Here is a 22,781-nt window from a genome sequence, read left to right on the forward strand (position 1 = left end):
TTATTAAATGTGATAAGGTAGGTATAAACACTTAACACAGTACCTTATAGGTAGTAGAAACTAAATACATTCTAGTTCCTTTCCTAAGTGCCACTAAAAATTTTAAAACCATCATTTTCTCAGCAGATACAAGATATGACACAAGCTATAGGCAGCCTCCCTTCAGACAGTCTTGTCTCAGGCAGACTGGAGCAAGGATCACATGGGAAGGCAGAAACACAAACCGAAGCTGACGCAGGTTTACTCTGCAGCTATGCAGTGCAGAAACAGCAAGAGCAATTCATGTGCTGTAAATACAGCTACAGAGACAGAGCGGTGGCACATAAGGCAGGTGGGCACAGAGATTTCTGCTTATCGTTCTAGTTGTGTATGCAAACAGTCCAGTTTCCAAAAGCGTCAAATCTACCCCAACACCTGGAGAAGTCCCTGTGTGTACCCTGAAACCCTAATGTTGGCAGAGACACCATGTATCAAGTCCTAGCCATGACTCCTCAACACCAGAATGAACCCAAACAGAATTGTCCAGCACAGCACCAAGTCAAGGGATTGATATTTTCATTGAGCTTCTCATTTGTGACTATTCCAAAATCAACCAGACATTTACCAAGTGCCTGCCATGTGCTCAGCCCTGTGAGAAATATAGTTGTGAGAGAGAAAAAGAAGCATAAGCCATAATCTCTGCTCTCCGGGAGCCCGCTAACCTCTTCGTTTGGGAGCAGCACTTCACAGTATATATATGTAAAAGGCATCGTGCCTTGCACGGAGCAGTGGTTCAGTCATTATTTGTTCACTGGTTCAATGACTTAATAGATGGCACAATAAGACAATTGTGCAAGTGTGGGGCTCCCTCTAAGAACCACAAGATGGGTTGGAGTAGTTGGAAAAGGCTTGTGTCAGAGTCTGCTAGTTGCCTACTCAGTATCAATTCTTCCATTTTCCCTTGTAACAGAGCCCTCTCTTTTATATAAGGTGGCCGTATGCTCAGATAACATACTACATTTCCCAGCCTCCCTTGTAGCTAACTAGAGTGGCTAATGAGCAATTGTCGAGAGGCTTCCAGGGAAGTGACTTAAAAGGCAGACCAACAGCTACCACTCATTCTCCCGTCTTTCCTCCATTTCTTTTAATTCATGTCTGAAACATGAGTGTGATGGCTGTATTTCGAGCAGCTATTTTGAACCATGAGGCAACTTTGAGGCAGAAAAACAGAAAGAAAAAAGAAGCCTGAATTACTGATGATGGTGGAGTCCTGGTACTCTCCCTGGACTGCTTACTTCTGGAATTCTTTTACATGAGAGATAAATAAACCTCCATCCTGCTTAAGCCACTTTCTGGGGTTTCGTCACCTGCAGCAAACCCATATCTTAAACAATACAAGGTTCCATGAAAAAGCCAGGCCTTAAAGGAAGGGGTGGCTTTGCGAATGGGCAAATGGAGGTAGGAGGGCATCTCAAATGTCAGAAAGAACACAGGAAGAGACACTGGCAGAAATAAGCATTGGCTGAATGCAAGTGGATAGAGAGTAGGAAATAAGAAGAAACCGGATGACGGTTTTATAGATGTTGGGGGAGACAGGGCATGAATGGGGAAAGACCAGGGACCACAAAGGACCAAGAAAGCTTGTTTTCCTCCAAAGCAGCAAAACACCTCTGGACCTGGAGGGAGGTAAGAAAGGAGAGAAAGAGGAAGATGAAGAGGTTTGGGGAACTTCATGACATGGACAGACGTGACTATGAGCTGCGGCTTGGTTCAGCCAACTGAAAGTTCCTGTACTTAGAACAATAACAATAACACCGTCGAAGATTCTTAGACGCCTGCCTGTCGTGCACTTAAATACGTTATTTCACTGAAGTGTCACAACAAGTCTATGACATAGTCCTATCATTATCACACCCACTTGGCAGACAAGCAACCTGGAGCTGAGAGAAAGTTAGTAACTCATCCAATGGATGCCTCACAGTCTTGCCAGCTGGGGAACATCAAGCCCAATTTTCAGATGCAAAAAGTTTTTGTACCATTATTTCAAAGTCAGGAACATGGATGAAGATCCTGACTTTAAAACATAAAGATCCACAGTCAAATACAGAGTGTCATGCAGGGACTCACCTCCCGCTCCCCGCACAAGAACACAGGATATGGTGAGGCCAAAAAGGACCACCCACGGAGCCACAGATAGGGGCGTCATACCACTATATTCTCGCTGGCGGCTGGGTTGGCGACACAGGAAGCAGGAGCCACACAATCTACAATCTGCCGTCCGCTTCTCTGCCAACCAACCAAGCCCCTAGTGCAGCCATGGCAGTTATAGTAGTGGCTAATGGCTAACTGGTTACAGCTGATGGCCATCTACTAACCGAGCCAGCACCTTTCCACGTGAGGCCAAGAGCCTGGAAAAGGCTCTCTGGGACTCTGTCCCCACACAGAGCCAATCGCTTTGTGAATAGTTTCTTAGCCAAAAGAAAAACGTAGAGTAGAAGAGTGTTCAGGCTCGGTCGCGTTTCTTACTTGTAGAGAGGAATGCACGGTTAAACAAACCCACCTACACACTCTGGCTGGCTGTGTAACGTGGTCATGAAGTGTAGACGGTGTTGTGATGGTGGGGGTGACAGGAGGGGAGAGGCCAGCCTTTGAAGGACAAAACAAACAGTAACACAATGGCAACGTCAGTTACAAAGGAATCACAGGCAGCCACCAGCTCATGCGTCTCAAACAGTGTTTTAATATCTCTCCACCACAGGGAACGGAAATCAAAATTACTCTATCACAGCTAAGGCTGAAAATCCAATATTTTGAATTAAGTTATTCAAACACATCCAATGAACACAAGAAATTCCTTCTGGAGCAAAAAATCTCATTAGTTACTAACGGGAAGGGGGGAAAAACACCCCATCAGGTTACAAATGAACTAGGTAACACGAGTATCTAGCAGGAAATGCATTTCCTGTGAAGATTAGAAATAAAAAGTCTGCATCGGCAGCTTTGGCAGAATCTGATGGCGGGGCTTCTCACATTGAGCATCTAGATTTCTACAGCTGACCCAGCACAGCATTAAATGCTGGAAGTTAAAGAGTGTTCTGTTTGGGACCAGTCCGGTGGCTCAGGCAGTTGTAGCTCCGTGCTCCTAACTCTGAAGGCTGCTGGTTCGATTCCCACATGGGCCAGCGGGCTCTCAACCACAAGGTTGCCAGTTCTATTCCCGCAAGGGATGCTGGGCTGTACCCCCTGCAACTAACAACGGCAGCTGGACCTGGAGCTGAGCGGCGCCCTCCACAACTAAGGTTGAAAGGACAACAACCTGACTTGGAAAAAGTCCCAGAAGTACACACTGTTCCCCAATAAAGTCCTGTTCCCCTTCCCCAATAAAATCTTTAACAACAACAAAAAAAAGAGTGTCAGTTTTACAAGGCTGACCCAAGTTCAAGTGCTGACCCAAGTCCAGACAAGCAGTTTGATTCTGGGTAAATTGGCCTCTCCAAGCCTCAGCACCTTCACCTATAAAATGGGACTAATAATTTCCACCTGCAGAGATGGCCGTGAGGCTTCACGCGATGGTCTGCTGCTCCTGTTACTATGACTGACAGGACTCCCATCTTTGGTGTTCTCTGCTTAAAATCCTAGGAAAGGAAAAGCCATAGGATCCAATGGAAAGAGCCTAGATCCGACTCACAGACCCTGCCTTGAGGGTCATGAGCTTGTGAGCTTGAGTTTACTTTTAAGGACTCTGGGGACTTATCTGTCTGGAGAGGGGCAGGATTAGACTAACTGTAAGATCTGTTCCTGTTCTAGGCTCTTGAATGTCATTGAAGTTCTAAGTCACAGTCCTTAGCTGCTCATTTCGGGATTTAACAAGTTACCTGCTGGAAAGTTTTTTCTTTATCTAAATCCTATGGTTTCCACCCCAGGAGCCAAAGAGTCAGTGAGACTCTTAAAGGCAGGTCACCAACTTTTGCAGTCGTAGCCCTTAACACAGAGGCATGAAGTAAGACCTTGATAAATCCTTGTTGAGTGGGATGGATGGATGGATGGATGGATGGATGGATGGATTCCAAGGGCCAACAAAAATGGAGACTGCTTGTTCTCCACTGAGCAAAGTTTAATGCAAGGAGAAAATGCTATCAATTTAAAATCATAATGATATTTACTTTGTCATCTGAACTAAAACCAGAATATCAGATGAATAGTCACTGCCAGTCAAAAGGATGCCTGACCCTGAAAGCCACTTTTGGGCTTTGCTAGAAGAGAGCACTTTGGTCTACAAGGAGTACATGTGTGGCCTAGGGGATGCCACAGGCTGCAGAAGGAATGCATGAACCCCAAGAAGGACATGTCATTCAACCTTCCCAGCAGGGGTGGTCCAGAAGCACGTCAGCGTGAAAGGTAAAACACCAAGGCCTCCTCCTATGGTTATGCATTTCTGGCTGCCCAAAAGTGCCCACGTGAGGAGAGGTCTCTGATCCATCAGGTGGTCTGCTCACCTGTGAGGCCAAGTCTACCCAGGAGCCCCATGGGTGGGCAGCAGCCCTGAAAGTTGACCTCAGCAGCAGATGCATGGTCTGCTGGGGACTTCAGTGATAAAAAAAAAAAAATAGTAACGCATACACACATATATGCTACACAGGTGTGCACTTATTGGGCATTGTGTGCCAGATGCTGTGTTAAACACTTTCAATATTTTATTGTATTCATTCTTAACTGTCCTGAGAGGTAGGTGCTATTATTTGAAAGCACAGGCTCAGGAGCCAGACTGCTTGGGTTCAAATCCTAAGTGCCGCTTATAAGCTGGGTGACCTTGAACAGGGTTATTGAAGCTCTCTGGGCCTCAAGATTCTCATACGTAAAGTGGAAATAATTATAGTGAGCGTCTCATACAGCTGTTGTGCGGTATAAATGAGTTCATATGGGTGAAATGCTCAAAACAGCAGCTGGCACAACGTCAGCCCTGTGTTAGCTATTCCGATCATTCCCATCTAATTGCCAGAGACTGGGGGAAAGTCAGTGGGTTGCCCCTGGCCTCAGACCCAGTGAGAGGCAGGGACAGGATACAGACACAGGTGTGACTCCATGGCACACATGACCCAACACAGCTGATTCTAGCTCTGCAGCCCCCAACCCCCATCCCATTCACTCCATAACCTTCATCCATGGCAACATGGCCTAGGCTACCAGGTGCTCAAAAGAAGATACTAAAAGAATGGGGATTCTAACTTATTTGAACTCGGATTTGGCTGCTAGATGGAGAAACAAAACAAAACAAAACAAATGTGTCATGGTACAGGGCTCTGCCCCTCCCTCATCTAAGAGAAAACAGTCCTTATCCTAGGCAGGAGCACCTCTGCCTCTGCCTCTGCCTCTGGACCTTTTAAAAAGAGGTCTCATGTGCTCTCTTTCCTTGAAACCCTGAGAGAAAGGCAAAGCCTGAATTGCCCAATAAATCCGACCTTCAGTCAAGGATATCTGAACACAGGAAAATGGCATGATTGCTGGTGGAGAGGGAGGAACAACATGAGGGCCAAGCCAGCAAGAGAGCCTCATGAGCAAAGATGGGCTCTGCCCTGCTGCCTGGAAGGTTCTAGGAAGAGTCGGAGCCAGGAAAAACACATGCATCATAGAAACCAAACCATCCGTGATCCAGAATGATCTGGGAGTGAGAAGCTTTGAAGCATCAACTCAAAATAACCTGTAGTCATGGTTAGTAAACACTATGGATATTTGCTATGTGCCAGGACCTGTTCAAAGCCCTTTAGAAATAATATCTCATTTACTCTTCGTAGCAACAGCATGAGGTAAGCAGCTTTTATTAGCCTCATTTTACAGATGAGGAAACTGAGATACAGAAAATTCGAATAATTTTTCCCAAGCTAGATACAAACAGTCTAGCTTAAGGGCCCATAGTTTTTATCAGCGTTTTCAAAGCTTTTTGTCCAACCCACACCAAGAAACACATTCTACACCAGGATCCAGTCTACATCACACATTTATACATAATTGAAACAAAGTTTCTAAACAGAATAATATTCACCATTACCATGTGCAATGCACTCCGATGTTTTCTATCCTGTTCCATCCCATTTAAAAAAATACATCATTCAACAAATTTGTATGGAATACCTAATACGTGTTAAGAGGTTCTTCTAGGCTTTGGGGCTAAGTCAGTGGATGAAACAGACAAAAATCCTTACCCTCTTGGAGCTTGCATTTTACTGGAGAAAAAGATGAATACGATCCACATGCAAAATTGTACCATCTGGTGGTAATTTGGTGAGTGAGAAGGAGAAAAAGAAAGCAGGGACAGCCAAGGGTGACCAAGGAAGGCCTGATCATGCTTTCATTCCTCACTTCACTGATTTCCGTGGGCTGTTACTCACAGTGTGAAAACACCTGCCCTTAATCCTTCCACTCTAGTGACTCTCTGTATGTCTTCCTAGATTGTGTGCCCGTGTGCACTTGTACGTGACCACGTGCACATGTGTGCACATGTGTGCACATGTGTAGGAGTGTGTGGATGTGTGGGCCTACATGAATGCATGTGCATATCCACCCCCATTCACTTCCTTACTGGAGACGTTTTGGAGACAGAAGGCAGGGTACCCATATGCAGCTCTGCAAGGGTTCCCTACAAAGCTTGCCCTGCAAAGAGGTCCTGGAATGGGGCTGGAGATACAGCCTGGGCACCGCTAGCCAAAGCCACGAGTGCCAAACATGTGCCTTGGCTGGAGTCTGCAGTCCAGAAGAAGGAGAATCTTTCTCATTGATCCACCCAGAGGGGGCACCTTTTGTAAATTGTTAGGCCAGAGGGAACAGAGTTCCTCATGGACATCAGGATGCTCTATCTGCTAGAGTACCCTTAGGAAAAGAGGAGGTAGCTCACACAAATAAGTCAGCCCCTGGGGAAACTCCAGTGCATTGGGCACACCTGGCAAGGTGATTGATGCGGGTCTGAGGGGAGATGGGATTGGAGCCAGCTCTGAAGCACCTCTGGGCCACTTGGGCAGCCTCCATTTGGAACTTGGCACTAGAGTGAAATCTTCAGACTCTTCCTTTAAGTTAAAGGGGCACATAAAAAATGTTACTAGCATGGGTGGCAAAAGCATGAGCTATGGGAAATGCAGCCAATTTCTGCTAATGAATAAGTGTAATTGATCACAACAGATGACTGGATGGATCTTCCAAATGTGCTTTTAGCAAAGCAGACAGTTTTTCATTCAAATGCAAACTTATCCAGATAAGATCTAATAATGGAGATTTTGGAACAATCCCAGCATCAGTGATTTTTTTTTTTTTTTTTTTTAACTTAGCAGGAAAGCATCTGAAGTTCCTGGTCACAGCTTGAACTACCCAGACGCCAAGTTGTGCTTTCCCTACGGCTGAGGAGACCCTGACTGTCCCTCGGGCAGCAAAGGGGCAGTCACAGGTCACCTCACACCGCTGTCCTTTCCTCCTCAGCCCCACTCCCACGCCCTGATCTATGAGGAGCTGGGTGGGTGGGAGACAGTTCCATGCAATCATCCATTTGCTCAAGAAATATTTATTGAGCACTTACGACTATATGCAAGGGGATTCAAAGATGACTAAGACCAGGTCCTGTCCTGGGAAGAGAGGGCAGAGGTGAAGGGAAACAACAGTGGAAGTACCAGTAGAGATCTCAGCTCTCTCCAACCAAGCACTGAATCTTTCTGAGCTTCGGTTTACTCCTTTATCAAATGAAGGCACTGCATGAGACATGATCTCTGGGCACGGGGCCAGCCTGAAGACTCTATGATTCTAAGCCTTCCCACTCAGGCTCCTAGGCTCCTAGGAAGCTGACAGATCAAGCGCAGCCTTGTAGGAAGGGGGCCAGTCAACAAAAGCAGGGCGCCATGAGGAAAAGGTACATTTTCCCAAAGGAGAGCGTTTCAATTTGGCCCAAACACGGAAACAGGCTGGAGAAAAGGAGAGATAAGTTCAGAAAATTAAGTGGAAGATTTAGACTTCCATATGGAGGAATCCAGGGGACATGGGAACCACCGGAGTTTGTGCAGAGGACACTAGTGCGTGTCAGTGCAGGGGCATGGGGCGGGCGCAAAGGAATCTGGGGGACCTGTGGAGGATGGGTTGAAAGGGGCCAGAACGGATCATGTTGCAATAGTCAGAGCAGAAAGGCTGAGGCCTAAGCAAAAGATTCCTCCCACGGTCTAGCCAAGCGCGTCGTTCCATCACCCTCCTGCCATGGCCTTAATGCGTATTTTCATAAACTCGCCTAAGCTGAAATCTTTAAGGTTGCACTATCTTTTCTTAAGTTCCACAAGTGGCTTCAAGGTAAACACATAAATCTCATCTCCCTTCAAACGAGAAGCCTGAAGTTAAACAGGACCAACAAGGTGTGCCAGGGATGGGGTGCAGGAAGCGGCCAGCAGCCCCCCCAGGATGCGCGACGCTGGGATCTAGCGAGGGGTGAGCCTACCTGCAGAGCAGCCGTCTTCGTGGTCCGAACTGTTGTGGCTGCAGTCACTGCCCCTCTCCGGCGAGCTATGGCTAGGTGAGTCTCGCTCCGGCACCCACAGGAACCTCTTGCGCCGCCACCGGGGGAGGTGCTCGCGGGCCCCGCGCCGTGGGGGCTCATCCACCGCTAGGGGCGAGCCCCTCCCGTCCTTGGCCTCCGACTCCAGCTGCTCTAGGTCGCGGCTCTGGCGCTGCTGCCGCCGGCCCCCAGGGATCAGGTGCATCCAGCGATGGGGGCTGGACGCCCGCGCCGGCTTTTCGGCCTCATCGCGGGTCCCGAGCCGGCAGGGGGCCACGAGCAAGTGGCCTAGGACAAATTTCTCGTTCAAATCCACCATCTCGAAGTCGTGGTCACTGCTGTCGCCCCCATCGTCCGCCCCCGCCGCGTCCGGCTCGCCCTCCTCCGAGCCCCGCCCCTCGCGGGTCCCAGAGGATCGCTCCTCTCCCGGGGCGCTGGGAATTGTGCCATCGTGACCGAGGGGCTCACAGTCTTCCCGGGGCCTGAAGAGGAGGCGAGGCTGCAGCAGCTGCTGGTGGATCGCGGCGGTCAAGGTGCGCACGGCGCCCCCGGCCCCCGCCGCCCCGGGCCAGGTGGGAAGGTCCAGGCACACGAACGGAGGAGTCTCGGCCTTGGCGGCCACCTCCGGGTCAAGACGCGCGAGACCCAGGGGGTCTTCGCCGCCGCCCGCCGAGCCTTTCTCCTCCCGCGGGGGCTGCGCCTGCTCCGGCGTGACGGGCGCCGGCTCCTCGGCCGAAGCTCCCCCGCTGCCGCCGTCTCCGCCCTCCAGGGGCCCGCAGCCGGGCTCCGGCTTCTCCCCGGCCAGGGCTGCCTGCAGGTAGAAGACTTTAAACCTCTCCTCTGCCAACACCTGTTGCAGCCGCTTCAGGTTCCGTTTGCAGCGCTCCAGCTCCTGCTGCATGTCGAGCACGGAGTCCAGCCGCATGACTGGCGCCTCCTCCCCGGGGAACTCGGCCTGCCAGTGGCGCTCAAAGTCCTGGGGGTCCCACATGCCCGGCTCCTCCGCGCGCAGCGGGCTGGGGTCGTGCCTGGCTCGCTCCCGGGAGCCCGCGCTGGCGCAGGCGCCTGCCCTTCCCTTCAGCCCCAGCAAAGAATGAGAGAAAAAATAAAGTTTTTCCCCTTCCGCCCTCGTGCGGTTTTCTTTTTTTTCCTTCTTGTTCTGGGTTTCGCCTCCCTGACGTAAGCCGCTACCCGCGGCGGGGGCCGGCGTCTGGTGGCCCTGGGTCCGCCCCGGGCGGAACGCGCCGAGCCGGCCGGGTCTGCAGCCCCCACTACCGGGCCGGTGCCCCGCGGGCTCGGGCGTCGGGAGAGCCCGGCGGGGGCGGGGCCTCGGTGGCGCCGGGCCAGGCCCTGCGGGCGGGCCTCGGAGCTGCGCTGGCGGCGGGGAGGCTGGGAGGGAGCCGCGGGGGGCGGGCCCGCCAGCAGTCCACCCAGAGGCGCCGGCCACCCCCGGGGCTGGCCGTGGAGGCCCGGCTCGCACCTTCCCGGCCAGTCGGGCAGCGCAGCTCCCGCCGCAGCGCGGGCTCCCTGCACCCAAGAGCGGGACTGCGCGGCCCCGAGAGGCCGCAGCCCAGGTGAAGGAGCGCGCAGGGGCTCTTGGGCCACGGGCCCAGCTTCCTCCACCTGGCTCTCCAAGGCCTTCCCTACCCAGGGTCAGGGCGGCGCCTGGGACCAAGAAGAAAAGGTGGGGCAAAGGCGATGTGGCGCGGCGGCCAGGGCAAGTGTGGAAGAAGGTGGTCTGCTGACCCTCAGGGTGGTCATTCGCCAGCATTTATTGAGCACCTTGAACTAACTTGAGCAAAATCACGGAGCTATTTAATCCAAAGATGAGGATAAAACTTTGGATTTTCTGAGTCCCTGGAAAGCCTTCTCTCCAGGGCTCACTAGAGCTTTTCAGGGAAAAAAATGGACAAGTTGACATAGCCAAATGGCTATGTACTCCCGTGTGACTGAATTGAAACATGACAATAGGGGCCTTAGACACTTGGGTGTCTAAGAGGACTCTCCAGTCCACCTCCTCTTTGTGGCCTCAACAATTCTCCTACGGAGGAAAGAAAGGAGGAGCTGGGTACAGGCACCCGGGCTGGCCCTCGGGGTGGGGTGAATGGGGGACTCCCGCTTCGCCCTCCACTCCGCACCTGGCTGCACCACACTTTTCCTGGGTATTGGGTGAGGTCCTACTGTCTGCAGAGAGAGGTCCTGATAAATTGGCTTGTGCTAGCCGCAAGGGGGAGACCTTATCTTTGATTCACATTTCCTTCATTTTAAGGATGAGGAAATTGATACTTTAAGAAACTAAGTGACTAGGCAGCTGGAAATTCTTCCTATCCTCAGTGCCCTTTGGAGACTGACGCTAAACCCCACCACCCACCGTTTCTCTCCAGCTCCCTGCCACTTGCCTCTCACCTGAACCGTCTGAACAGACCATCCTGCTCCAGTTTGCTTTTCAATCCCTTTCAATCCATCCCTCAAGGCTGGATATTGGGAAACTACCAGGAAGATAGTTCTTAACCACAAATGAGATCGTGCCATGCTTTTGCTCAAAATCCTTCAGTGACTCCCGATCACCTACAGGATGGAGTCCAGATTCCTCTGCGTGACAGAGGAGGTCCTCCCACATTTGGTCTCAACCATCTTGTCTGCCTTCCTCCTGTACTTTGGCCTTACCAACTCCATGCTGTCCCCAAAGACGGCTCAATTGATGGGTGTCTTTTCCTCTTCCTTGGAACTCCTGTCCCTGTGCATGGGCACAACTCCCTGCTGTCTGGGGTTCTCCAGCCCTCTTTTAAGACCCAGCTAAAGCATCCCCACCTTTCTGGCCCCCCTCTCTCTTCTTCGTGTCACCATTCCATCTTGTACATGTCTTTATCTTTGCCCTTGTTCCATTTTCTTATAATTATTAGTGACGTCTTTTGCTTCCCCTACTTTCAGAACCCCTCAAGGGCATGGATTGTGTCTTCCATTTCTGTATTCCTGTTGCTTCTGGCAGAATGTGATAGGTAAATGTTGTTGAATGAAGGAAATGAAAGAATGAATGGATGGACAGATGAAGGAATTCCCCATCCTGCGGTTCCTACTTGGCTTCTCCAGCTGTGAATCACTCCAGACTGGGGGCAGATTTGCTTCCCACAGCGGCTTCTCAATTCCAGAATTTCTTTCCTTGACAAAGTGTGTGTTTACTCATTTTCCCAATATCCCTTCTTCCTTTTTTAATTTGGTGTGCCACTGGCATGACTCATCACAGTGTTTTGTCTTTTCGCCCAACTGCTATGGGGGGAGTGGATATGTTTTCAAATACATTGAGTATTCCCCAGTTTGTGTGATTTCTCAATTCTTTACCTAGTTCCTCAAGCGTTCTCTCCCACCTTACCTTCATATGTCGAAGAGACTGTCCCTACCTTACCAGAGGCCACCACAATCTCCTTTGTCCCCTGGGAAGGACTGAGGAGCTCCCAGTGCCTACAGCAGCCAGTGGAGGGTATTCCGTTAGACGAAGTCCATAAGCATCTTGGCCTCTGTTACGATTTCAGAATGAGAAGGGCAGGGATGGATGACCCCAGTCAACAACAGCATATTGATTGGAAGATGTTTCAATATGTATATTTAAATGCACAAAGAAAAAAAGCCTGTAAGTTACTATAAGCATCAATTTCTGAATTTGTAAGTTCCCTGGGAGGATAGTTTCAACTCTGTCCTTTAATTAAAGCAGCAGTATGATTCCCCTTTGGTCCAAGGAAGTTGTTACCAATACCACTAATTTTTTCCACGAGGACCAATATAGCTGGAAACGCCAGCATACATCTTCTATAAACAGATCCCAGGAGCAAACTTCATTGTATCTAGCTGGTAGATGGTTCGGTTTTATTACTTGGCTATGGGTCATCATAAGGGCAGAGGCAGAGTGGCTGACATTTATTGAGTCCACACTTCTAGTTGTCGTACATTTTTGATCGCATCTAATTCCTCACAACAACCCTGTAAAGAAGGTATTATTGTTGTCACTTCAGAGAGAGAAAGAGAGAGAAATGAAAATCAAAGAGGTCAGAGGTCACACAATCTTCTGGATTCTAAAGTCCAGTAGCTTTGTAAGGACTTGGCCCAGGCACGTCTGTCATTAGCATTTATTCATTCAATAAATATCTGTTGAGCACCTAATACATGCCAGGGCCTGGAAAATAAAGTTTCAACTTTGTAACCTGGCATATCAGAATCTTCACAATGGGTCCTCTCACCTCAGCCTACTTTTCCAACCTCATTTACTGAATTTCTTCTCTTGGTGGCACCGGTTCAGCCCCCTGCTCTGAGTCACCCTCTGAGCAGATGCGTTTTATGTCCCATGCCATCTTGAATTTCTGCTGCCGCTGCTGCTGCGGTGGACAGTTTCCATGGGCTGCCGGGGTCTCACATCAAGTGCCAACCCCTACTACTCTCCACTTTTCTGCCCGAGGATTTTTCTCAGTCACAAAGCCCTCAAGGGCATCCCAGGTGGAAAGTTCTATGGGGGGAAGTTAACATCCCCTGAGCATTTCATGGCCAGTGAAATTGGGAGCTGGTTAATAAGTGCCCCAGGCGCCTGTCTTTGAAGGGCATTTCTGATGCTCAGTGCTCTCCAACAGAAATGAGCCCAGTTATTCACAGTGGTAACCAATCCAAAACGCGCTCTCAATTGGCGTTCCCTGCTTGTCTGTCTCCCTTTCCCTCTCCCTCACTCCTGCTTCCGGGGACAATATCCTGACTAAATTATGTACAGCAGAGTCTTGTGTCCGTTCCGGCTTTCCTCCTCCGGCTCCTTCCACCAAGACACCCTCCAGCCTCCCTGTGCCCTCTTTGATACAGCCACACAAGGTGCTGCAGCATTCTCCCTGTTACTCCTTGGTCTCTTATGTCTTCCTTTGCCATGCTATTTCCTCCTTTACCTGGTGAGGTCCTTTTTGCCTGTCCAAGCCTCTCTCGCCTATGAGTTGCTCTCTGAAGCCTTCCCTTCCCCAAGTCCAGATACGCATGCTTGTCTACAGAGGGATTTGCCTTGGTCTCAGCACTGGTCATACCACACTATAATTAATTCCACAGCTTTTTTGAGGAAATCCTGGCTCCGGCCAGCTGGCATCTCTTATTCCTCCAACTGCCACAGCTCCTAACATGGTGCCAAACAGAGTCAGTACCTCGTATGTGTCTACTGAGTGAAGGAATGAATGAATGAATGGTGAATGAGTGAATGATTATACTCTACCTGGACTCTTTAGGCCTTAACTTCATGCCATTTTAAAGTAGGACCACCCTTACCCAAAGGAAGAGTAGAAAGACATCTCTGAGGTGATGCTGCCAGGAGCTCTGCTTTTTAAAAATTCCTTTAGATTAACAAGCAGCCTCTATGGAAACACAAATTTTAACTATCAATCATTCACACTTCAGTGTGAACTGCCTTCTCCCTGGCTTTCTTCTGGGTTATCTGAAAGGGCTGGGAGTTTGGACTAGGGAGGAGAATGGAAACAGTGCAGCCAGAAGAAGGAGCATAGCCCAGAAAGGACTGGGCAAGGGTGGGACCTGCAAATTTGCGTGCTGAAGGTGTGAACACAGAAAAAGAGGTCCCTTCCTTTGAGTACCTTTTCCACTAGGCTTGCTTCTTCAAATGCAAAAGTTCTCCTGACTACAAATTAGAATAACCTGGGAGTTATTAAGACTGTCCTGTCTTGAACTTCTTCTAATACCAATTCATTCTGAATCTCAGGAATGGGACCTCACATCAATATTTTATTAATTTTTGGCTGTATTGAGATATAATACAATAAATTCAATGGTTTTTAATACGCAGTTGGATAAACTTTGGTAATTGCAAACAGTCATGTAATCTCCACAATAAACAAGATATAAAATAGCTCCATCACCCTAAAAACTTCCCTCCTGCCCTTTTGCAGTCAATACCTTTTCCTGACTCCCAGTCTCAAGCAACCGTAGTTTCCTATAATTTCTGTCACTATAGTTTCGCCTCTTCTAGAATTTTATATGAATGAGTGTAGTCTTTGGTATTCGACTGAGTGCTGAAACTTAGCATAATGTATTTGAGTTTCATCTATGTTGTGTGTATTTATATTTCCTTCCTCCCCATCCCCCTCCCCCCAAAGTCAAGAATAGGCCTTTAAATGTACGTTATCACTTTTATCCCTCATCATAGTTCTGTGACAGAAGTATTATTATCATCATGCAGATAAATAAATTATGGTTTGATGAGAATACGAGAATTGGTAAAGATTACATAATTCTTTTCTTTTTACTGCTGAGTAGTATTCCATACTATGAATATACCCCTATTATTTATCCATTCTCCAGTTGATGGAGATTCGGGTTGTTTTTGTGTGGGCTAAGTTTTCATTTCATTACACCATTGTAGAGGGTATGTAATGGTATCTCATTGTGGTTTTAATTTGCATTTCCCTGATGACTAGTGGTGTATAACATCTTTTCAGGTGTTCATTGGCCATTTGTATTTCTTCTTTGTGAAGTGTCTGTGCAAATCTTTTGTTCATTTTTATTGGATGTTTTCCTTATCATTGAATTGAATAGCTCTTTATATTCTTTATTCAAGCCTTTTGTCGGATACATGTTTTGTAAATAATTTTCTTCTAGTCTGTGGCTTGCCTTTTCATTTTCTCATCTGTAACTTTTGAACAGTGAACATTTTTTATTTTGCTGAAGTCCATTTTATTAAGCTTTTAATAGTTTTCACTTTTTGTATTCTGTTTAAGAAATCTTTCCCTAACCCAATGCCACAAAGATTTCTCCCATGTTCTTTTCTAGACATTTGATAGTTTTTTCCATGTGGGTATCCAGTTGTTGAAGCACTAAATTACTTTGCCAGCTTTGTGAAAAATTCAACTAATTATGTAAGTGTGAATCTATTTCTAGATCCTATTCCATTCCATTGATGCATATGTCTGTTATGGCAATACCACTTGTCTCAATTACCATAGTTTTATAGGTCTTAGATCATGTAAGTCCTCTAACAGTCCTTTTTAAAAAATTATTTTGGTAATTTCCACGTCCCTTGCCTTTGACATAAATTCTAAAATCAGCCTGCCAATTTTCCAGAAAAGTCTGTTTGGGCTTTGATTGGGGTTTCTTTGAATGTGCAGATAAATTTGGGGAGAATTGCCATCTTAACAATATTAAGTCTTTCAAACTATAAACACGGAATCTCCCTATCCATTAAGGTCTTCTTTAATTTCCCTTAGCAATGCTTCACGTTTTCAGTGTATATGTTTGTACATCTTTTGCTCAATTTCTAAGAATTTTATTTTTCTTGGTGCTACTGTAAATGGAGTTGTTTTAAATTTCATTTTTAATTTTTCATTGCTGGTATATAAGATTACAGTTGGTTTTTGTATATTGACCTTGTATCCTGAGACCTCACTAAACTTATTAGTTCTAGTAACTCTAGTGTAGATTCATTATTCATTTTGTTTTGATTTTTTTTTAACTTTTATTTATTTTAAGTGTGTTTTTCCAGGATCCATCAGCTCCAAGTCAAGTAGTTGTTTCAGTCTAGTTGTGGAAGGCACAGCTCACACTGGCCCAGGCGGGGATCAAAACAGCAACCCTGGTATTACAAGCATTGTGCTCTAACCAACTGAGCTAACAGGCCGCCCCTTGGTTTGATTTTTTATTGAGATAAAATTCCCATGCCATAAATCTTGCCACTTTAAAGTGTACAATTCAGTGGTTTTTAGTATATTTTCTCACTTGTATAACCATCACCATTATTTATTTCCAGAATAATTTTATCACCCCCAAAAGTAATTCATACCCATTATCAGCCCCTCCCCATTTCCCCCCAGCTCACTAGCCCTAGGCAACCACTAATCAACTTTCTGTCTCTATGGATTTGCCTCTTCTGGACCTTTAATATAAATGGAATTATACAGTACGAAGCCCTTTGCATCTGACTTCTTTCACTTAATAATGTTCTCTAGGTTCATCTGTGTTGTAGCATGTATCAGTATTTCATTCCTTTGTATGGCTGAATAATATTTTATTGTATGGATATGCCACATTTTGTTTATTCATTCATCAGTTGATGGTCATTTGAGTTGTTTTTACTTTTTGGCTATTATGAATAATTCTGTTATGAATAGTCATGTACAAGTTTTTGCATGGGCATGTTTTCAATTCTCTCTGGTATTTACCTAGAAATGGATCAGATGAACTCTATGTTTAACTTATTGAGGAACTGCCAAACAGTTTCCCGAAGTGGCTGCCTCATTTTACATTCCCACCTCCAAGCTATAAAGCTTCCAAATTTCCTCACATTCTCACCAATACTTATTATTTTTTCAATCACAGCCATCCTACTGCGTATCAAATGGTATCTCATTGTGGTTTTGATTTATTTATACTTCCCTAATGATTAACGATGTTGAACATCTTTTCATGTGCTTATTGGCTATTTGTATATCTTCTTTGGAGAAATGTCTATTCAAATCTCTTGCTCATTTTTAGTTGGATTATTTGTCTTTTAATTGTTAAGTTGTAAGAGTTCTTTATATACTCTGGATACTAGGCCCTTATCAGATATGTGATATTTAAATATTTCTTGCATCCTGTAGGTTGTCTTTCCACTTTCTGGATAGTGTTCTTTGATGCACGGAAATTTAGAATTTTGATGAAGTCCAGTTTATCTACTTTTAACCTGGTTGCTTCTGCTTTTGGTGTCATATCTAAGAAATCATTGTCTAACCTAAGATCATGAAGATGTACTCCGATGTTTTCTTCTAAGAGTTATATAGTTTTAGCTCTTGTATTTAGGTCTTTGATCCATTTTGAGTTAATTTTTGTACATGGAGTGAGAGAAATGTCCAACATCATTCTTTTTTTCCTTCAGATTTAATGAGACATAAGTGATATATAACATTCTATAAGTTTAAAGTATACAACATGATGAGTTGATACATGTATATATTCAGAAATCATTACCACAATAGGGTTCGTTAACACACCCATCATTTTACATAGTTACCACTTTTTTCTTGGTGAGAACATTTAAATGGTGTTGGGAAAACTGCATCATCACATGCATAAAAATGAAATTGGATCTCTATCTTACACTACTCACAAAAGTTAAATGGATTAAAAGCTTACACGTAAGACCTGAAACCATAATATTCCTGGAAGAAAATAGGGATAAAACTCCTTGACACTGTTCTTGGCAACAGTTTTTTGGATATGATACCAAAAGCACAAGCAACAAAAGCAAACATAAATAAGTGGGAATACATCAGACTAAAAAGCTTCTGCACCAAAAAGAAAAAATCAACAAAATGAGAAGGCAACCTACGGAAAGGAAGAAAATATTTGCAAACCACATATCTGAAAAGGGGTTAATATCCAAAATATATGAGCACCTCATACAACTCAATAGCAACACAACAAATAATCCAATAAAAAATGGGCAGAGGACCATATCTTCCAAGAAGATATTTGAATGACCAACAGGTATATGAAAAGGCACTCACTAAGCATCAGGGAAATGCAAATCAAAACCAAAATGAGATATCACCTCATACCTGTTAGAATGTGTATTATCAAAAAGATAAGAGATAAAACATATTGGTAAGATGTAGAGAAAAGGGAACCCTTGTGCACTGTTGGTAGGAATGTAAATTGGTACAGCCACAATGGAAAACAGTATCAATAGTCATCAAAAACTAAAAATAGAACTACCATATGATCCAGTGATCCCACTTCTGGGTATATTTCCAAAGGAAGTGGAAATACTATCTTGAAGAGATACCTGCATTTCCCTCATTGAGTATTCTTGGCTCTCTTGTCAAACATTAGTTTACCTGTCTGCAACAGTTTATTTCTGGGTTCTCAATTCTCTTCCATTGGTCTACGTGTCTATTTCTACACCAGTACCATACTGCTTTGATTACCATAGTTTTGTAATATAGTTTGAAATCAGGAAGTATGATGCTTCCAGATTTGTTCTTCTTATTCAAGATGGCTTTGGCTAATTGGGGTCAGTTTCTATACACTAACAACAACATATCGGATCCTTTTACACTCCGTGGATCCATCGTATCACTCCAGGTGACAATCACGTTTGAAGGGAATTTCTGCTCAGATAGTGTCTACAGCTGTATTTTGTTCTCTTCCCTCAGATTTATAACTGGAACAGCCAGTTGGAAGAGATGCATACTACAAAGTATGGGGGGGGGCATAGAGCTTCCATGTCTCTCGCCCCACCCCTCATCCCTGCCTTTATCATAATTTATTTGTTAAAGAAATTAGATAGTTTGTCCTGTAGAGTCTCCCACAGTCTGTATTTCGTTGATTCTAACTTTATGGTATGTGGTATCTTTTGCCACGTCCTTCCTGTGAATTGGTGGTTAGATTTAAAGGCTTGATCAGATTTAATTTTGGGAGGAGGTAAGGTTGCTTCACAGGTAGAGTTTTGTTCTTCCCTCAGAAGGTACATCATGCCATCATGTCTAGCCATGTATCTTCTTGTGATGCTAAGTAGCCATTGATGATAATTGCAAATGATGTTATGCCATCATTCCTTCTTCGTTTAGTAGCTGGCAAATGTCTATAAAGAGAAACTTCCCCTCATCAACTATTTGGTTACCCAGAAGTACAGTTCATAAAGGAATCACATTATAGATGCTAGATTCTTTACCTTTATCTCCAACTTTTTAAAGTAATGAGTCCTTGAAAGGTAACCAATGAGGTTTTCTTTTGTTTTGAATTATTTTTAGTATAATGATAATTTCAAGAAATTAAACATATTTATGGATTTTGTTCCACTGTAATTATTACCTTGTTCCATCTTTAGCCAGTGGGAACCTCTTCAAGTTGGTTTTCAAAGTCTTTCGACATCAATGTAGTGGTCTTTGATAGCTTTCCTGCTTTTTTGTTTGACAAGATGTTCCAGATTTATCTTGTATATTTCCTGTCCCAGAAATAAAATTAGATATTTTTCCAAAGAGCCCTGGTTCCTTGTAGTGGGAAATGGCATTTAGACATCTCAATCAGGATAGTAGAGGTTTTTATTTCTATTAAGTTGGTCATTATTTATATGTCTTTTTAGTAGAAAAAGCTAGGAAATATATACATTAGTCATGACATAGTTTAAATATATATTTACTATTTTTTGACAAATTTTTTTACTTAATCTCATAGATCTCACTATCTCCTTCTTTTTCTCCTCAAAAAAAGAGTTCCTGTTCTCAAAAATACTAATTTGATTACTCATACAACAGACTCATGGATTTTGTCATTAATTTGCATGTCATCTGTGCCCAGAGACCGTGCCAATCCTCCCTGTGTCATTCTAAATGTAGTATATGTGCTGCCAACGTGAGAACAAACTTTATAATCTTTACCAATCTGAAAGGTGAAAAATTGTCTCGTTCTTTTTTTTTTTTTTACGGAGCCAACTTCTTTATATGTATTATATTTTCATTAATAAATAGGTTTCTTTATCTCATTCTAGTTTTATTTTGCATTTCTTTGGTAATTAATAAGGCTGAGGGTATGTCTTTTTATTTTAGGCAAGTTACTCCTCAAGCCTTTCCTCCCAAATTGTAGGTATTCTCCACAACAGCATTTCCCAACTTCAGTCATCTGCATAGTATGTTTTTTCCTAATCAACAAATCACCCATGCTATTATTTACTGAATATATTTTTAGTTACTAAGCCCCCTCCTAGACAGTCCTATACAAGTGTAGTAAATATGAACAGATTTGGTGTCTACATGGTCAGACAATTAAGTTCGCAAACTTATCCTAGAAAAAGTGCTACTTACCTCATTGATGAGTATCACTACGGTCACCTTCGAAGTGCTCCCCTTGGGAAGCTATGTACTGATGCCAAGTCCACCCTTCAAAGCAATTTTGGAACTCTTTCTGGAATGGCCATCAGAGCTGTCATCGTATTACCCTTGATGTCCTGAATGTCATCAAAATGTCTTCTTTTCAATATTTCCTTTATCTTCAGGTAAAGAAAGAAGTCACTGGAGACCAGATCAGGTGAGTAGGGAGGGTGTTCCAATACAGTTATTTGTTTACTGGCTAAAAAACTCCTTCACAGACAGTGCCGTGTGAGCTGGTGCATTGTTGTGATGCAAGAGCCATTAATTGCTAGTGAAAAGTTCAGGTCATCTAACTTTTTCACACAACCTTTTCAGCACTTCCAAATAGTATATTTGGTTAACTGTTTGTCCAGTTGGTACAAATTCATAATGAATAATCCCTCTGATATCAAAAAAAGGCTAGCAACATCGTTGCAACAAGTTCACAAACTTAATTGTCAGAACTTAAGTAGTTACATACTTCCCTAGTACACAGTTACATAAATACATTACTCTTAAAGTAAAAAAATGGGCACCTCCTGAAAACATCTCACGTACCACCCGCCTGTGGCGTGAGTACCACGCTCTGGGAGCCACTGCCCTGCAGGTTTTGACATTCTGTGACTGAAATGGAATGAGAGATGTAAATCATTGCCCCATGTCAACGTATCTTTCAGAAGAAAAAGGTGTTGTGAGGAAAGCCAGATCAAACACCTGCCCTCACTTGGTGCTACAGGCAGCTGCACCTGACAATGATGGACTTTACCATTTGATACGGAGAAGAGGAAGAAGAGGAACTGGGACTTGATTTGCATAGCTGCTGTGAGCCAGCTGGGTGTCTGGGAAAATGCAGTGCCACACTAGATCTCAATTCCTCATCCGTAAAATAGGGAAGTTGGAGTAAATGATTTGAAGTCCCTTCCAGGTTTGAAGGCATGGTGTGTAACTCTTCCATTTTTGTGCAGAGAGTTCCTAGTTTAGAAGTAAGAACAGTGGTTCCTTACAGCCATTTCTTTCCTCCCATTTGGGTTCCCGGGTCAGGACTGGTGGTGGGTGGTCCCATGCCAGCAAGATTCTCTCTGGTGTCACTGACAGAAAACTCACACCCAAGGAGCTACAGTAACCAGCTCCTAAACTGAAGAGTTAAAGCAGCCACTCCCAGATCCTGGAGGAGCCGAGGTTAGTACAGTGCGAACTGTGTGATAGTCACAAAAGGGACTTGCCATCAGGGCAGGGGAACAGCCCAGCAGGAAAGGGGCATGGAGAAGTCTAGGAGAGGCGATTCACTGAACTCTGAAGCCCAGGGCATGTCCTGCTTCCAGCAGGAGGGTCCAGATCGGTGAAGACCAGGAATGTGTGAATGTGTGAGTGCGTGCGTGCGTGCGTGTGTGTGTGTCTTCTAGAGAAACATTAAAGCACAGTGATTACAAACTAGGCAACCTGAACTTGACCATCACCCTTGCCCCTTACTAGCTATGTAACCTTGGACAAGTCACTTAACGACTTGTGCCTCAGTTTCCTCATCTGTAAAATAAGGATCATAGCATTACCAACTTCATAAGATAGTCAGAGGGATTAAAAGAGTTAACACATGAAAAACAGAGTTGTCATAAGCAACAGTTTGTGTGTGTCTAACAGAGAGAGGAAGAAAAGAAAAGAGGGAAGGTGAAAGAGCAGGTTAATCAAAGCTGTTTCTCCAGTTAGGTGGGCTGCCGGGCATGGGAGTGGTTTGCAGCCCTGAGTTCTGGGAAGAAAACGGGATACTCAGAGGTGAGCTTTACTCACAGAGCAAAGGCTACCCCCTCCACTCCCCCAAACCCAAACAAACAAAAAACTGCCTAGAGGTATTTTGTTACTCAGGGCCAAGAACAGACAGAGGCCCCTGGTCTCACCCGACAAGGTATGTCTTGCCAAGAAAAACAACACATTGTTCAGTGGCATGTATACCTCCTGTTATCTGTTTGAAGAAGCCAAGTTACTAGCGATGGTATCTTCTATGGAGACTGACATGCAGCTCACAAGAGTGCGAACTGCACTTAATTTGCAGGGATAGTCTGAGTTATCATGCATTGAGTCACCTAGAAAAGCAACAGATAGATGTGTGGAGCGTGTCATTTGCTCAGACAGTTATGTGTGCAGAGAAACCCATAAATTGCCCTGGTCAGTAGGTGTTCTAAATGGTCAGTGTGGTGGCCACCCGACCATCCCACGATTAAGCAGTGCTCATGGCCCAGTGTGGAGAATCCCTTCTAGATGCCATCCCCACTGAAAATGCTGCCCCAAAGGAAGTAGTTTCTTCTTTACACCAGGACAGAACTGGACACCTATTGTAATATTTCCTTTTTTTTTGTATTTAAAAAAAAATAAAACTCTAGTAATTTCCTTGAAGCAGTATGTGTGTGTATGAGTGTGTGTGTGTGTGTGTGTGTGTGTGTGTG

The 22,781-nt window shown here is 45.1% G+C and overlaps 1 protein-coding gene and 1 non-coding gene across 2 annotated transcripts in view; both read right to left on the reverse strand.

Annotated features, from left to right (window-relative positions):
* The window catches only part of ABR (ABR activator of RhoGEF and GTPase), a 173,381-nt gene extending 163,650 nt beyond the window's left edge, over positions 1–9,731 (reverse strand). Inside the window, exon 1 of the mRNA XM_033089012.1 lies at positions 8,441–9,731. Within this exon, the coding sequence (XP_032944903.1) occupies positions 8,441–9,488 (1,048 nt within the window). The 5' untranslated portion in view covers positions 9,489–9,731. The remainder of the gene's footprint in view (positions 1–8,440) is intronic.
* Positions 9,732–19,750: 10,019 nt separating this feature from the next.
* LOC117014186 (U6 spliceosomal RNA) lies at positions 19,751–19,857 on the reverse strand. Its single transcript, XR_004421476.1, has one exon. It is a non-coding gene; the product is annotated as a U6 spliceosomal RNA (small nuclear RNA).
* Positions 19,858–22,781: the final 2,924 nt, after the last annotated feature.

This window comes from Rhinolophus ferrumequinum, chromosome 21 (genome assembly GCF_004115265.2).
Source record: "Rhinolophus ferrumequinum isolate MPI-CBG mRhiFer1 chromosome 21, mRhiFer1_v1.p, whole genome shotgun sequence".
Lineage (NCBI taxonomy): Eukaryota > Metazoa > Chordata > Mammalia > Chiroptera > Rhinolophidae > Rhinolophus > Rhinolophus ferrumequinum.